General features: G+C 41.3%; 1 protein-coding gene across 4 annotated transcripts in view; it reads left to right on the top strand.

Annotated features, from left to right (window-relative positions):
• The window catches only part of LOC126175828 (dynactin subunit 1), a 150,256-nt gene that overhangs the window by 87,616 nt on the left and 46,016 nt on the right, over positions 1-16,624 (top strand). For all 4 annotated transcript variants that reach the window (XM_049922828.1, XM_049922829.1, XM_049922826.1 and 1 more), the window contains 2 exons: positions 8,207-8,413; positions 8,724-8,897. In XM_049922828.1, the coding sequence (XP_049778785.1) occupies positions 8,207-8,413; positions 8,724-8,897 (381 nt within the window). The remainder of the gene's footprint in view (positions 1-8,206; positions 8,414-8,723; positions 8,898-16,624) is intronic.

The raw sequence follows: 16,624 nt of genomic DNA, 5'->3' as shown, positions 1-16,624 counted from the left end.
GGTTACTTGAGACTCTGGGCCTTCTGGCTCCACTTCAGGGTGGGTTCCGTAAGTGTCGCTCTGCCGCCGATAGTCTGGTATGCCTGGAGTCTGCCATCCGTATGGCCTTTGCCCACCATCAGCATCTGGTTGCAGTCTTTTTTGACATGCGGAAGGCATACAATATGACATGGCGACATCACATCCTCTCTACGCTTCATGGTTGAGGTCTTCGGGGTCTGCTCCCGATTTTCATACAAAATTTTCTGTCGCTTTGTTTCTTCTGTGTGCAAGTTGTGGCCTCCCATAGTTCCTCTCGAGTTCAGGAGAATGGGGTACCGCAAGGATCTGTCTTAAGTGTCTGCCTCTTTTTGATTGCAATTAATGGGCTCGCTACAGTGGTGGGAACGTCTGTCTCATCTTCCTTGTAAGCTGACGACTTCTGCATATACTATAGCTCCACTGGCATTGCAGCTGCTGAACGGCAGCTGCCGGGTGCTATCCGAAAGGCACAGTCTTGGGCTGTAGTGCCTGGCTTCCAGTTTTCGGCTGCCAAGACTTGTGTTACACATTTCTGCCAGCGACGCACTGTTCACCCTGAGCCACGGCTTTATCTTGACCGCAAACCTCTTGATATGGTGGAGATGCATCAGCTTTTGGAATTCGTTTTCGATACTCGGTTGACTTGGCTGCTTCATATTCAGCAGCTTAAACATACATGCTGGCGGCATCTTAACGCTCATCATTGCTTGGGCCACAGCAGCTGGGTTGCCGTATGGTCTACCCTTCTATGGCTGTACCAGACGTTAATTCAGTCCCGTGTAGATTATGGGAGCATGGCTTATGGTTCGGCATCCCATTCCGCATTGCGGTTGCTGCACCCCATCCTTCGCAGCGGGGTCCGACTAGCCACTGGAGCTTTCTGGGCAAGCCCTGTGAACAGCATACTTGTGGAGGCAGGTGACCCTCCATTGCGGTTCTGGCGCCAAAGATTACTGGCTGCTTATGCTACACACGTTTGTAGCTTGCCCCAGCATCCCAATTATCATCTCCTGTTCCCTCAGTCGGTTGTCCATCTTCGAGAACGGCGGCCCTGGTCAGGGTGTATGATCGCGGTTCACGCCAGAGCTCTTCTATCTGGGCTTGAAGTTTTCCCTCTCCCACCTCTTTTCTGGGCCCCTCTGCATATACCCCTGTGGTGTGCGCCCCGCCAAAGCCTTCGGCTCGGTTTGATACAGGGCCCGAGGGACTCAGTCTCTCCGGAGGCCCTCCGCCGTCACTTTCTTTCAATCCTTGCCGCATTTCAAGGCTCTGACATTGTCCATACTGATGGTTCGATGGTTGCTGGTCATGTCAATTATGCTCTTACTCTAGGGGATCATTATGAACAACACTCATTGCCGGCTGGCTGCAGTGTTTTCATTGCCGAGATGGTCGCCATCCCTTGCGCCCTAGAGTATATCCGCTCCTGCTCAGGTGAGTCCTTCGTTGTCTGTAGTGACTCCCTGAGCAGGTTACGAGCTTTCGACCAGTGTTTCCCTCACTCCCATCTGATGATGGCTATCCAGGAGTCCCTCCATACTCTTGCCCGTTGCGGCCGCTCTGTGGTCTTTGTGTGGACCCCGGGTCATGTAGGCACCCTGGGAAATGAACGTGTTGACACACTGGCAAAACAGGCTGTCGGTGGACCAGCCTTGGAGATTGGCCTTTCGGAGAGTGACCTCAGGTCAGTTTTGCGGCAGAAGGTACTTCGCATCTGGGGTGAAGAATGGCGCACCCTTCCTTCACCCAACAAACTTTGGGCCATCAAAGAGGCTACTGGTGTGTGGCACTCCTCCTTGCTGGTCTCTCACAAGGACTCTGTTGTCCTCTGCCGGCTGTGCATTGCCCACACCTGGATAATGCACAGCTATTTATTGTGCCGTGAGGACCCACTTGTATGTTGCTGCGGGTCAGCTTTGACTGTGGCCCACATCTTGTTGGACTGCCCGCTTTTAACTCCACTCAGGCAGACATTTGCACTGCCTGATAAGCTTCCTGCACTTTTATCAGGTGACGTTGCGATGGCAGATTTAATTTTGAGTTTTATTCGTGCAGGGGGTTTTTATCGCTTGATGTAAGTGTTTGTCCTTTTTTTGTGTTTAGTCTGGCCTTTGGCCTACGATTTTAGACTGGGGTTTTTAGTGCATTTCTTGGTGGGTGGCATTTCCTTTTTCTTTGTTTCTATGGTCGGCCAACCACTGTCACACTCGGTGTGATTTTAATACCTTTTGTCTGGTCTCTGTCTATGTCTTTCTTGTCCTGTGTCGTCTCTTGTCATCCCCATTGTTTGTTTTTATTCCTTGTGGTTTCAAGTTCATGGAAAAAGGGACCAATGGCCCAAGTAGTCTAGTCCCTTCAATCCCACAAACCAACCTACCAATTCCAGTCACTTATAAATTGTGTTTATAGTACACTAATTGAACTGTACTGAAGGAGTGGGAAGGGCAAAAAAGATACAAAAACAAAAATCACTAGAAAAATACCAAAATAAAAATCAGACAGAATGCTACCGCAATGTGTATTAATTGATTGTGTTTGGTAGGAGTATTATGGAACTGAAATTTGATTTTGTTGAGGTAAAATATTATGAAAGTTATTGATAAATCATGGTCATTGTTTTAATTAATTAATAGTAAATTGAAACATCATCTTTTAAGTGGAACTAGTTGTCAGAATCAAGGTATTTTGACTTGCAGCTTCGATTGAAGTACATTAACTGTTACGAAAGGTTTTCTAAGTAAGTGTCAAAAATGAGTCTTATTCTTATTTCAGGCTTTGTAGTGTTAATTGAGGGGCAGCCATAACCAACAAAACCTATTATGCCAATGCAAATAAGAGGTGTTTTTGACATCCATTACATGTTAGTAATGTTTGGGGTAGTTCTTAAAACCAAAACCAAATATGAAGACTTGAAAAATAAGGACGACGATGATAAAGTGAATATAAGTAGAAGTACTGATGTGGAAAGGGGCCAACAATTTCAAGCAATTTTATGTAGTCGCCAAAAGTATATGTTACATTGCATCTGAACACAGAATTTGGGTATTGATGAATAAAGCCGTTTTCATCTGAAGGAATCAGTTTGGAATAGATACAATGGTTGCAGTCGATCTTAGATTAGTGAAGAGCATGTCAAGTTGATTTGAATTATTAGGTTGGTGCATAAGTTTGTAGCATTTTTGTTTTCTATGTTTGTATTCCTGTTGCTATGGGTTTATTTATCAATTGTCATTTTTTATTTGTAGTTCACTGTTGCTATTTGGGTTTACATATTTTCATTTTATCATTTGAAAATAGTGAATGGAGCTGTGGATGCTAGAAAATGGAGTGCCACGTGGAGAAATCTGAAAACATCTGACATTTTCTTCTGTTTGAGTTCAGTAGAGGGGTGACAAAAGCAGAGATAGCCAGAAACGTTTGCGCCCTCTATGGAGATAATGCCATTTGATGGAGCATGGCAAGAAAATGGTTTTATTGTTTTAAGGAGAATAATTTCGATGTTAATGACTCTCCACACTCTGGAAGACCTTTGAGGTTTGACGAAGATTGTTTAAAAGCATTATTCCATGTCACTGTACTCTATAACTGACATGTGATGAACTGTCATCATTACACAATCGTGCAACATTTGCATGCGACGGGAAATGTTCAAAAATAGTGCCAAAATCACAAAAATCAGCAGGTGGCCATATGTTCATTCGTGCTTGATCGCCATCAGTTGGCTTGTGAACAAAACTGACCATTCCTATTCTGTATTGTTGCTGCTGACAAGAAATGGTGTCTGTGCAAACATAAGGAAAATAAAGGGATAGTTCAACCCAAACAAAGCAGCAACTCCCCATAAAAAGATATGTATCCATACACAAAAGATAATGTTATGCATCTGATTGAACAGCGATGGTGTGATGTAGTATGGATTGCTTCCCTGAGGTGTAATCACTGCTGACAGCTATTGCCAACAATTGAGATGTCTTGCAGATGCATTCCAAGAATGATGAGTTGGAAGACTGTCCACATTCTCCTAGACTGCCAAAAAACACTTTACAGGAGTTGGGTTGGGAAGTCATTCTGCACCCTTCTTGTTCCCCTGATGCTACGCCCTCAGATGAAAATACACCCTGAATGTAGCTCGATGAATTCTTCACTTCGAAGCCACATTTTCAGCAGTTGGAGAACTGAAAATTTACCCCAGCATTGGCGCACTGCTGTAAATAGTGAAAGAGAGTATACTATTGTTAACTAAAGTCTCTGTTATGCGTATGTGTCGTGTTTATTAAACATATGGAAAAACACTATGAACTTACGCGCCAACCTAATATATCGCAGCATTAACAAGTCTTCTGAATCCGTGACTTGGAGGGAGTCATTCTGTTTGAGATTCCTCATTATGTTTGAACTCAGAATATGTTGTAACATTCTACAACAGGTGGATGCAAATAATACTGGATTTTGGTTTCATGGACTGCTTCTGTTACTCTTCATGTAGATGGGTTTTTTCTTCCAACTACTGAGTATTGGTCTTGTATGATGTATGTATGATGTAATATGATTGAGAGGCCGACTCAGCTGCAAATTGCAAATTCTGTACTTAATATAATAGAGATTTCATTGAGTCATGGGGCTTTGGATCTTGCACTGTTGCATAGAGTTCTGTATAATATCATTACCTGGACTAGGTGGAGACTGACTCCTAATCTCTGACATTGTTTTGGATTTTTTATTTCAAAGCAAACATGCTGTTTCTCATATCCTCAATATGTCATGAAACTGAGAGAAACTTAAATTATCATCAGACTTTGTCTGCGGGTGTTCTAAGAGATTTTGGGATTGCAACCAGATCATGCTGACTTCTTGCCACAATATTTGAGCTAGCAACCATCCAGCATTCCTCAGGTGAGTGTCCACCCCTGGAGACTGCTGGTTCATGGTGTTGGCTGTACAGCAAAAATTGGCGAAGAAATGCATGCACATTGGCAGCCATCACAGGAGTGTCCTCTATCATAGCCCACACCCTCTGCAAATACCGTTCCGTGTGTGATGCACAGGCATATGTGTAATGGTGAAACTACATGTCTGCCTTCTGTCAGAATGCACACCCGCATCACTAAAAACAAACATCAGGTGTTGCCAGATGTGTCATTATGAATCAAGTGTTTTCTCTCGGAAGGAATTGGAGAGGTCACTGGGTCCCAAGCCTTGTCCAGTTTAAAGCCACAGTCATGATTTATAAGATTTTGTGCTAGGCATATTTCTACAGATTCTTTAATTACTGAATCCCAAAAAGACCTCGCTGGGACCAAGTTTTTGTGGCAGCATAATCCCTGGAGTGTCCTGTGGTAATACAATGCTCAGTTACGACTGACTTAAAGGGCTGTGAAAGGTGAGCGAGGTGCTCATATTCAGTGCTAAGCAAAGGCTTGAACTTTACCCCTATGCCGAGAGCCCCGCCTCTGACCGATTTTGTTAGTGCAGTTGAGGAAGCTGTTAGACGTCTTCCTAGTGATGCTACATAAGAAATAAGACATGAAACTTGTTGTGCACTCATGAAAGCTCCACCTCGGAAGAGCTACATTTCTGCCATGGAAAGAGCCACACTATGAAAACTATGATAAGATCCTTACACGGAGGTCTTACCAGTGGATAAGGGAAATCCCTCCGTGCTGTTGCCATGTGAGGTCTATGAACGGAAGATTTGTAACTTGGTGAATGAAACAATGTATCGGAAGATTGACATAGACCCCACAGGGAAAGTGGAAAGGAAAACATCAGCTCTGCTCAATTCTTCTTCTGTTCCATAAGAAGTGACCAAAATGTTTAAGACCTGATAGTTCTGTGCTACCCAGGTTATACGGTCTTCTGAAGATTCATAGAAAAGAGGTTCCATTATGGCCGATCATCATTAATATCGATGCTCCCATGTATAATTTGCCGATACAATTCACTTCTGTACTGAGACCTTCTGTGGAGAAGTGCCCACATTGTGTTAACAGCTCTGCAGACGTTATCAACAGACTGGAGTCACTTCAACTGAGTGAAACTGACTTAAAAGTGAGCTTCAGTGTCTTCTCATTTTCAATAAGGTTCATCTTATTGACTTTGTCACTCTTCAGCAAGAAGTTCACGGCCGATGTAACAACACTTTCATCATGTCCTTTCCTCGACATACTTTTTATTTAGCAACAAATATTTTGAGCCGACTGATGATGTTGCCGTGGGCTGTCCTCTCACCCCTCTGGTAACAAACTTTATGGAAAACTTTGAGGAATCGGCACTTAATTCAGCAGAACTTAAACCAAGAGTCTTCTGGCGATATGTAGGTGACACTTTTGTAGTGTGACCCCATGGTGAAGAAAAACTCTCACACTTCTTGTGACATCTGTATTCAAACCACAAGGACACCCAGTTTTGATGCAAATAGAGGAGGATGGTTGCTGACTGTTTTTGGACATTCTGGTTCTTGGAGAGTGGGTAGGTCATTAGAGCATTCTGTCTACCATAAGCACACACATATGGACCTCTATCTGCAAGCATCGACCTGCCATCACCTTTCGCTAACTACTGGTTCATGTTGTTTCTGATGGAGGAAGCGTTACAAAGGAGCTAGAACACTACAGTTGGCGTTCAAAGATAATGGTTACTCTCCACATCAGATTAGTACAGCACTAAGGAGGAAGAAATGTGACCACCACCAACATCAAGAAGATAAGCAGCTGTTAAAGTCCAGAGTGTTCCTTTGAGACGTCGGCAACCTTTTATCTAAAGTAGGCAGGAGCCTAAGGAAGTATAAAGTTAAAGTAATCTTCCAGCCACCAGCAAAGATTGTTGTCCTCCTTGGTTCAGTAAAAGACGATCTGGATCTGCAGAAGGCTGGGATTTACAAAATTCCTTGTCAGTGTGGCAAAACATACATAGGTCAGACGATACGCACAGTACACAGAAGGTGCGTTGAACAAACATGAGGACAACACTCGCTTTTCGCAGCCCAGGAAGTCGGCCAGAGCTCAGCATTGTATTACCACGGGACACACTAAGAATTATTCTTCAGCAAAAATCTTGGCCCCGGTGAGATCCTTTTGGGATTCAGTAATTAAGAGTCTGTGGAAGTATGTCTAGCACAAAATCTTAGAAATCATGACAGAAGCTTTTAACTGGACAAGGCTTGGGACCCAGTGATCTCTCTAATTTCTTCTGAGAGAAAATTTTTTATTCCTAATGACATGTCTGCCAATACCTTATGTTTGTTTTTGGCAACACGAGCGTGCATTCAGACAGAGGGTAGACATGTAGTTTCACCTTTACACATGCGCCTGCATATGACAGATGGAACAGTATTTGCAGTGGGCGCAGATTTCGATAGAGGACGCACATGTAACGGGCGCCAATGTGCATGCATTTCTGTGCCAATTTTTGCTTCAAAGCCCAACATCGTGAACCAGCAGCCTCCATTGACACACTCACCTGAAGATGGCTGGACAGTTGCCAGCTGAAATATTGTGGCAAGAAATCAATATGATCTGGCAACAATCCCAAAACCTCATAGAACATTCAGTATGCTGGGAAAACTTCCAAGAATCACTTGGCTATGGATTTTTGTGAAATCTGAACACTAATATTGGAAAACCCTGGGCCACTCGTGCAAATGAAATGGGTGAAAACAGACAGACAGACAGACAGACACACACACACACAGAAAGAGAGAGAGAGAGAGAGAGAGAGAGAGAGAGAGAGAGAATGATAACAGCTGTGTCTGCCATAGACCATGTCAGTACTACGAGCTGTATTCCTCTGCCTGTTACTGTGTGCTATAACTGTGATTATTTTATTCTTTTCTTGTCACGTTTTGATGTTTTCACTATCTTTGTGTCACTTACTACTTCTTTGTATAAATTTCTTCTGGTGCTGTCATTTCATTACTGAGTTCCCTTTGGTATTACCCCATTGTGTTGTTCTGGAACTGAGATCTACCCAAATTTACTGATGAATTTGTCATCATTGGTATGATTTCCTCCAACTTTTTCCTCTCTCCCTCTCTGTGATTCTGAAGGCTTTCTGCTTCTGAAAAATATTGTTGGTATTTGTTTCTCTTAGCACTTAAAAATATTTATTTTTATGTTATTGAGTATATGTCATGTCTTATATGGAAGAGGCAGAACTTAATTTTTTATTGTTCTTTTTGTATTGTCAGGTGGATGCAGCACTGGGGGCAGAGGAAATGGTGCAACAGCTTGTAGATGCAAAGATGAATCTCGAAGAAAAGGTAAAGGAACTACAGGAAGCAGTTGCTGACTTGGAAGAGTTACAGGACATGAATGAACAATTGCAAGAAAACAGCAGGGAAGTGGAAGTAGAACTGAGAGAAGAACTGGACTTAGCTCGTGCTGCAACTCGAGAGGTTTGTTCATATTAACAGAAATTAAACATTTAATTTCAAACATGAAAATTTAAGTCGGAACAAATGCTGTTTGTCTAAAATTTGCAGATCTGTCAAGCACAGAAACAATGCAGTATTTTTACTGGCAAGTAAACACAAAATATTGTCTTGAAATCCTCTGTATGTTTAGAAGACAAGATCTGGAATTAATATGTACTATTACATAATTTCATTTTTGAAATCACTGTTATTCATTCTTTCAAGCTAGGTACTTGCATTCTGTGTACCAGTAAAAGCATCATTATAATAGTATTACTTCTTTGAATTTCAGGCCATTCGAGAAAAAGAGGCTGCATTTGAAACAATTGCTGATCGTGAACAAACAATAATTAAATTCAGGGAACTTGTAAAACGACAGCATGAACAGTGCGTGGAATTACAACAAAGACTGGAACGTGAATCCAGCAAACCTGTAACAGCAATGCCTGAAATTCTTGACTTTAAGGTATGGAAACTAATTTTATTCTATTTCGAAAGCCTCCTGTAAGCACGTCATAATGGTTCTCCAATTTCTGTTTTCTTTCTATAAAAAATAATAAATTTCTGATCTGCATCTTCTGCCACATGTTTGTAGAACTGTACCACTTCATACTGTCTGTCAGGACTGCTTTGGAAAAGTGAGGGAAATGTAGGAATTTCTATGTTTCTATGTGAAATGCATGTGCAGTGTTTAACTGCTGCTGTGAACAATTTTCCAGAGACTTTTTTAAATGCATGCTTAGAACAGTAGTGCTGATGAAAGCCATTTCTGAACCTGTTCAGTTCTAGGGCAGGTAGACGTGCTGCCAGTCATGGATTATTGAAAGTAGTCCAAAATTCTTGTGGAAACTTTTAAATGTGTTTGCTTTTCCACACTTACAAATGAAAACAAGAACCTAAATGAATATAAGGCAGTCTACAGTATACACATGAGAGTCATTTTGTTTAACTTATCAGAAAGGACAGTGCTAATGAGTTTAAAATACTTCCCCATGGCGACAGAATAAACTCTTTAAAAGATAATCACCACAAAACCAATTCCAGAAACTACTGCAAAATCTTTGGGAAACAACAGCGGCAGTGGCAACAGCAGCAACAGTGACAACAACAACAGTAGTATGAGCCTTTTAATCTAATACTGAAAAATGAAGATGGAAGAATGGCACACGCTAACCAAGAAAATGCTGAAAATGTGGCAAAAGCATGTAATAAACTTCTGAATTGCAAAGAACCAGAAGGACTCTTATAAATCGTAATGAATACACCAATAGAGACAAAACCTAACAAATTAGATTGTGGCAGTGATATTTTTCATGTCTGGTGCAAAGTGAGATCAAAAGTGCGCGAGAGTTTTTTTTTTGGTCATGTGTTGTTTTTTATCTTTGCCGTAAGACTATAGGATCTTATAGGATCTGCTAGTTTTTGTTACTTCTCTGTTGTTTTTAGTTTCTTCTCATTGTGAGTTTTCATGAATAAATATTACTTTGTTAACTCATTATACCAGACGGCTATGCAATTATTTGTTGTAGGCAAGTTGCCTACATAATTGGTGACCTCCGATTAAGGAACTTTAGTTAGCTACGTCGAACATTAACTGCAAAAGCAATGACCGACGACGGCAAACGATATGGTTCGATAACGGAAGAAATTCATAGGCTTCAAAAAGATTGTATGTATCAGACGTACTTACGGGTACAAGGTTTTTGGCGGATACCGGGTCAGACATTAGTTCACTTCCTGTCAGCCGTGCGCCACACAATGAAAAAGACATACAGCCACGTTTGAAGGCAGTGAATAACTCGGTGATTAACACGTACGGATGTAAAGTGTGCAAGATTGATGTGAGTTTTTCCAAACAGTTTACCTGGTCTTTTGGAGCACGTAGAATCGCACCAGAGAGATTGACAGAAACAAAGGCGATATTCAAGGAAATGTTACAGGCGGGAATAATTCGCCGGTCAGACAGTCCGTGGTCTTCACCCCTACACTTAGTACGTAAGAAAGATGGATCATGGAGACTGTTTGGGGATTACCGAGCATTAAACTCAAGAACCATTCCAGATAGATACCCAGTACCTAATATACAGGACTTCACATGTGCTTTGGCCGGCGCGAAAATTTTTAGCGTCCTCGATTGCAAGAAAGCATACAACCAGATACCGGTGGCTCCAAGAGATGTTCAGAAGACAGCAGTGATTACACCATTTGGATTATTTGAGTTTTTATTTATGCCTTTTGGCCTTAAGAACGCAGCACAGACTTGGCAGCGATTTATCGATGAGGTGATAAAGGGATTAACATTTTGCTTTGCTTATCTTGATGACATTTTGGTTTTCTCTCCAGATAGTCAAACACATGAACAGTATCTGTGTCAACTTCGCAAGCGTCTATCTGACTATGGAGTCGTTTTAAATGAAAATAAATGCATCATGCACAAGAACCAAGTCACTTTCTTCAGTCATACTGTGTCATCAGAAGGTATATTGCCTCTGCCAGAGAAGATAGCGGCGATACAGGCCCTTCCGAATCCGACAAACTACCAAGAGCTACGACGATACATGGGATTAATAAATTTTTATAGACGTCACCTACCAGCAACGGCTGCGGTGCAAGCACCACTCACTGATGCACTCAAGGGACACGATGCCAAAGGTCGACGAATAGTTAAGTGGACACAAGAAATGGACAAAGCATTTAATGATCTTCAAGCAAGCCTCAGCAAAGCAGTGTTGCTCGCTCACCCAGTTCACAACGCACAGCTAGCTATCGTTGTAGACGCGAGCCAGTCAGCAATAGGGGCGGTGCTGCACCAGCGTGTAGGAGGGCAATGGCAACCACTACGGTTTTTCTCTAAAAAGTTACAGACTGCACAGCAGAAGTGGAGCGCGTATGACAGAGAATTGTTCGCGATCTACGAAGCAATTCGATACTTCCGCCCACAAATAGAGGCTAGACCAGTGACTGTGTTTACAGACCACAAACCCATAACATCGGCTTTTAAAAACACCAGTGATAAATTCTCACTAAGACAGTTCCGTTATATTGAGTTCATAAGTCAGTTCATGACAGATATACGCCATTTAAGAGGCACAGAAAATTTAGTGGCTGACTATTTTTCACGTATTTGCGGGATTTCAGAAATTATAGACTATGATAAACTTACAGTGGAACAGACCAAGGATGCAGAGCTACGACAGCTGTTACATGACCCGTCTACAGGTCTGAAGTTTGAGCAAATTCTGGTGCCTAACTCCAAGCAGAAGCTGTGGTGCGACTTTTCTCAGGGCAGACCAAGACCATTCATTCCAGAAATATTGCGCAAGACGGCATTCGACAGTATCCACACACTATTACACCCAGGGGCCAACGCTACAATAAAGCTGCTGACAGACCGCTATGTGTGGCCTTCTATGAAAAGAGACGCGCGCCTTTGGGTACGTTCCTGCATTCCTTGTCAACAGAGTAAAGTAGGACGACATGTGCGTGCTGATATTGGAGATTTTCAAGGTACCTCTGCTAGATTCGCACACGTTCACGTGGACCTGGTTGGACCTCTCCCACAGTCAGAGGGTTACAGATATTTGTTTACGGCCATAGATAGGTGCACAAGATGGGCAGAAGCAACTCCAATAGTCGATATTTCAGCCGAAACTACTGCTAAGACGTTTCGTGTACGTGGGTTGCCCATTTTGGATGCCCCCTTCATGACACAACTGACCAAAGACGTCAGTTCGAATCTACGTTGTTCCTCGAGCTATCCAAAATGTGCGGTTTCCAACGCCACCACACGACTGCCTATCACCCTGCCAGTAATGGTATGGTCGAACGATGGCACAGAACATTCAAAGCAGCATTGATGTGTCATCAAGAGAGATGGACGGAAGCATTACCATTAGTGTTGGGCCTGCGGACAGCTCACAAACCCGATATTGGTGCTCAGTTGCCGAGATGGTTTACGGCGAGCCACTACGGATTCCTGCAGATTATTGAGTACCAACCTTACTAACTGGATCAGAGGGCCTCACACACTGGGTGCAGCAGCTAAAAAGTCACTGCACAAATATACGTTGCCCGCCACCTTCTCGCCATGGTAACCGTAAGGTGTTTGTACACAAAGACTTCTACAATTGCTCTCACGTAATGTTGTGAACAGACTCAGTCAAATCGCCTTTACAACCACCATATATGGGCCCATTTCAGGTGCTGAGTAGAAATAAGCATACCGTGGACATAATGTACAATGGTGTTCTGACAAAGGTATTGATTGAACATGTCAAGCCAGCATGGGTTTTACCCTCTCCGACCTCTGCCACCACGCCTGTGCATCAACACATGATGGACGCAGAGCATACCAAAACACCGCTCAGTACATCGTCCGAGACAGGTGAATCACCACCACAAACAACGATGTCACCTCCCCCGAGACACCCGACGCACACCAGAGCTGGACGTCGAATAAAATTCAAGTATCAAGATATCCCTGGGGCTCCGCACTTTAAGGGGGGGGGGGGGGGCTCTGTGGCAGTGATATTTTTCATGTCTGGTGCAAAGTGAGAGGGATTTTTTTTTTTTTTTTTTTTTTTTTTTTTTTTGTCATGTGTTGTTTTTTATCTTTGCCGTAAGACTATAGGATCTTATGGGATCTCCTAGTTTTTGTTACTTCTCTGTTGTTTTTAGTTTCTTCTCATTGTGAGTTTTCACCAATAAATATTACTTCGTTAACTCATTATACCGGACGGCTATGCAATTATTTGTTGTAGGCAAGTCGCCTACAAGATCTTCCAACTTTCCAAGAAGTAGAAAAAGCACTTGAAGAACGAAAAAGTTATAATACATTTAGAGAAGATTTGGTTTTTGTTGAAGTGTCGAAATATTCAAGTGACACAGTCAAGACCTCACACATGGCTCTAACAAAACTTCTCCAAACATTGGATCACAGTCATCATCATCCATTACACAAGCAGTCTGGACAACTACAGGGGAATCTTTCTGTTAGACTTACGTACAAAACTTTTTCCAAGACCCTACTGGGAAGAGTTGGCGAACGACTAGATGAGGAGTGAGGGGAATATCAGGGAGGTTTCAGATGACAGAGAAGCCGTGCAGAGCAGATCATTAGTTTAAAATTGATTATGGCATACTATAGGAAAGAGAACAAACCTCTGGCAATAACATTTGTAGAGTTTAAGAAGGGATATGACTGCTTCCATAGATGTTCACTATTAAAAATTTCAAGGAATCCAGGGCTCTATCCAAAATTGAATAAACTAATGGCACTTACTCTAACGAACATCAAATTGAAAGTAAAGTTTCGAGGAGAAATTTCTGAACCACTTCTGCACACAGGCTTAAGACAAAGTGACTTCCTATCCCCAATACTGTTTAACTGTACATTGGGATACGTAATGGGAGAATAATGGATGGATAACCCAAAGGATGTAAGAATTGGAAATGCAAAAAATGATGTAAGTTTAAACTGATTGCGATTTGCTGATCTTGCTCTCCTAGGCAGCAACATTCCACAAATAGGACAAGAAGACACAGACTAAAAGAAATAGCACAGAAAATTGGCCACAGAATAACATATGAAAAAAGAGATAATGCCAACTGATCCATCACTTGCAAACAAAATCACAGTTAAAAAAAAAAAAAAAAAAACTGTTGATAAACTTAAATAGTTAGGTGAAATCATTACATAAAATCAAAATGAGAAACCAACATGGCAAAATAGGAAAAAAAAACTTAACAAGGAGAATTAAGTTACCAAACCATATACAACAATAAAGCGTATCTATAACTGCAAAATTAAAACATTATAAAACAGTTACACAACCAGAAATGACACATATAGTGGAAACCATCTTCAGAACTAATACAGCAGAAATTGATATAATACTAAAGTCAGGAAGAAGAATTATTAGGTCACACGTAAATAAACAGTAACAAATAAATGGGCATTGCAGAATAGCTTCAAATGAAACAGTATAAAAAAAATGGAACCAGTAATGAGCATGATCAGGAAGAAATGCATCTTATTCTTTGGACATGAGATGAGCACACCAGAAAACAGAATTAATTAGAAAATCACAGAAAAATTGTGGAGTAGTGTAGAGCAACAGTAAATGAATCACAGAAATTAAGGAAGATAGAAGAGAGCTCTTAATTATGGTAGATGACCGAAAACAAACCAGGCAAAACCAGAATACTGCAAGACACACAAACCAGACTGAAAACAGAGATCAATAAAAGGACTACAGAAAATGTGATCTAAGATGAAGAAAGAAATAAAATATATGAAAGAAGGAAGATCCAGGATGGAATGTATCAATACCAGAGAAGAAAAGTTGCTACTCACCATATAGCAGAAATGCTGAGTCGTGAAACGCACAATAAAAAGATTCACACAATCATAGCTTTCAGCCATTAAGGCCTTTGTCAGCAGTAGACACACATACACACGCACGTGCACGTGCGCGCACACGTCTACACACACACACACACACACACACACACCTTTTGTATCAGGGATTCTCAAAATTTTAGTATTTATATTACCTGTCTCCATTTGGGTTGATTTATAAATAATTTATAGTTAATGTATCATAATCATTATTAAACCTGATTCACACGATTGACATATGGTTTCCGCTTAGCAACATGGGCATTGTAAACGGCACTACTTATCGTTTTTCACACATCTCGGTGTCTGACATCTTATCTCCTGAACTGTTGTCTCACAATGATGTAATTTTACAGGTATACTCAGCGATATATGTCGATACTGTTTGCCAGTGGTATATGTCGATACTGTCTGGAAACTGTTACAAATAGAGTGGGTAATAAAGAAGTAATAATTTAAAACATCATGCATGATGCTGACATTTGACTGTGTGAACAGCAAAAATGTAGTAGGAAGTTAACTTCTTTCCTTTGATCATTTTATGGAGGGTGTCAGGGACAAAAAGATTCGTAATGTTTAGAAATTAAATATGAAATTTATTAGAATGTAGTCCAGGTGTTTGTGCACCGTCAGTTACACTGCCTTGAAACAAAGTAAGTTTCTAACAGTAACGTCAGATTACACTTGTTTGTTGAGTAGATTATGATGACATTTAAAATTTTCAAATTTGGTCATTAATCATGTGAGATAATGAATACCACATTTATGTTTTCTCTGGAAGCTAATGTATAGACAACCTGCAACTGGCACTGGGTTCTGGGATAGCAGTTTAGTATACAGATTTTGGCCACTGTTTCAAGTGGGTGAAACATTGTGTACAAAACATGATGATGTGGCCACAAAGCTGGAAAATTTGTAATGAAGATGAGACTATGTAGAAGCTTACACTCACACATATGTTGCTGTGTCTAAAAATGATTTTCGGAGTAGAAATATTAGAATTTATGTTCTCAATGGTAGCTACTGCTTCTTAAGTGACAATATCTTAATAAAACGTGACTATTTCGCCCTCCCCTGTGCTATCTCTGCTATCTTCCAATACTGACAGGCACTGCACTTGGGATATCGCCACATTTTGACAAACCTTCAGAGTCTGCTGCAGTTAATTTTCATTTTATATGAATGACTCAATAGCCTGTTGCTATTTTGGTGATGACGAGGCCAATGGACAACATTATAGTGTGCTGAGTTACTTTAGTTACTTTCCTCTCCAGTGATAAGATTGGTTGATTGTGCAGTGCTGTGGCGGTCAGACTGGGTGAATCTGAGATGCCTGTAGTCTAACTTCAAATTTGCTGAACATGTGCAGATTGAAAGCTACTGTTAATAAACACAGTCTTGGTTAACCAAGACTGCTAATTGAGTGTGTTGAAATCCCAAATCATCTGGTGCACACTCATTTGGTTTTATGTGATCAGTCATGATTTAGCAGCTGCTTTCTCCTGAGATTTGCCCAGTCGCCTCAGCTGCTTATCTTATCTTCTCATACTGTTTGTTCCACACTGCTTTATATTCATAATTGATTGATTAGTATGCACCATCCCTGTTGTTACACCATCCCTGTATGATTTGTAATTTGTTGGTTGTGTACTGTTTCTTTCAGTATACGTTTTGTGTCACTGTGTCCCCACTACAAAGCTTAACTCTACACACTCTTCTGTCTAGGTCTCTTAGTGTCATATTCTTGTATAAGTAACTGCTGTTTTTAACATGTGTACATATTAGAAGTCTAT

This window comes from Schistocerca cancellata, chromosome 3 (genome assembly GCF_023864275.1).
Source record: "Schistocerca cancellata isolate TAMUIC-IGC-003103 chromosome 3, iqSchCanc2.1, whole genome shotgun sequence".
Classification (NCBI taxonomy): Eukaryota; Metazoa; Arthropoda; class Insecta; order Orthoptera; family Acrididae; genus Schistocerca; species Schistocerca cancellata.
The sequence above is the reverse complement of the archived record's forward strand: the minus strand, read 5'-3'. Positions and strand labels throughout refer to the sequence as shown.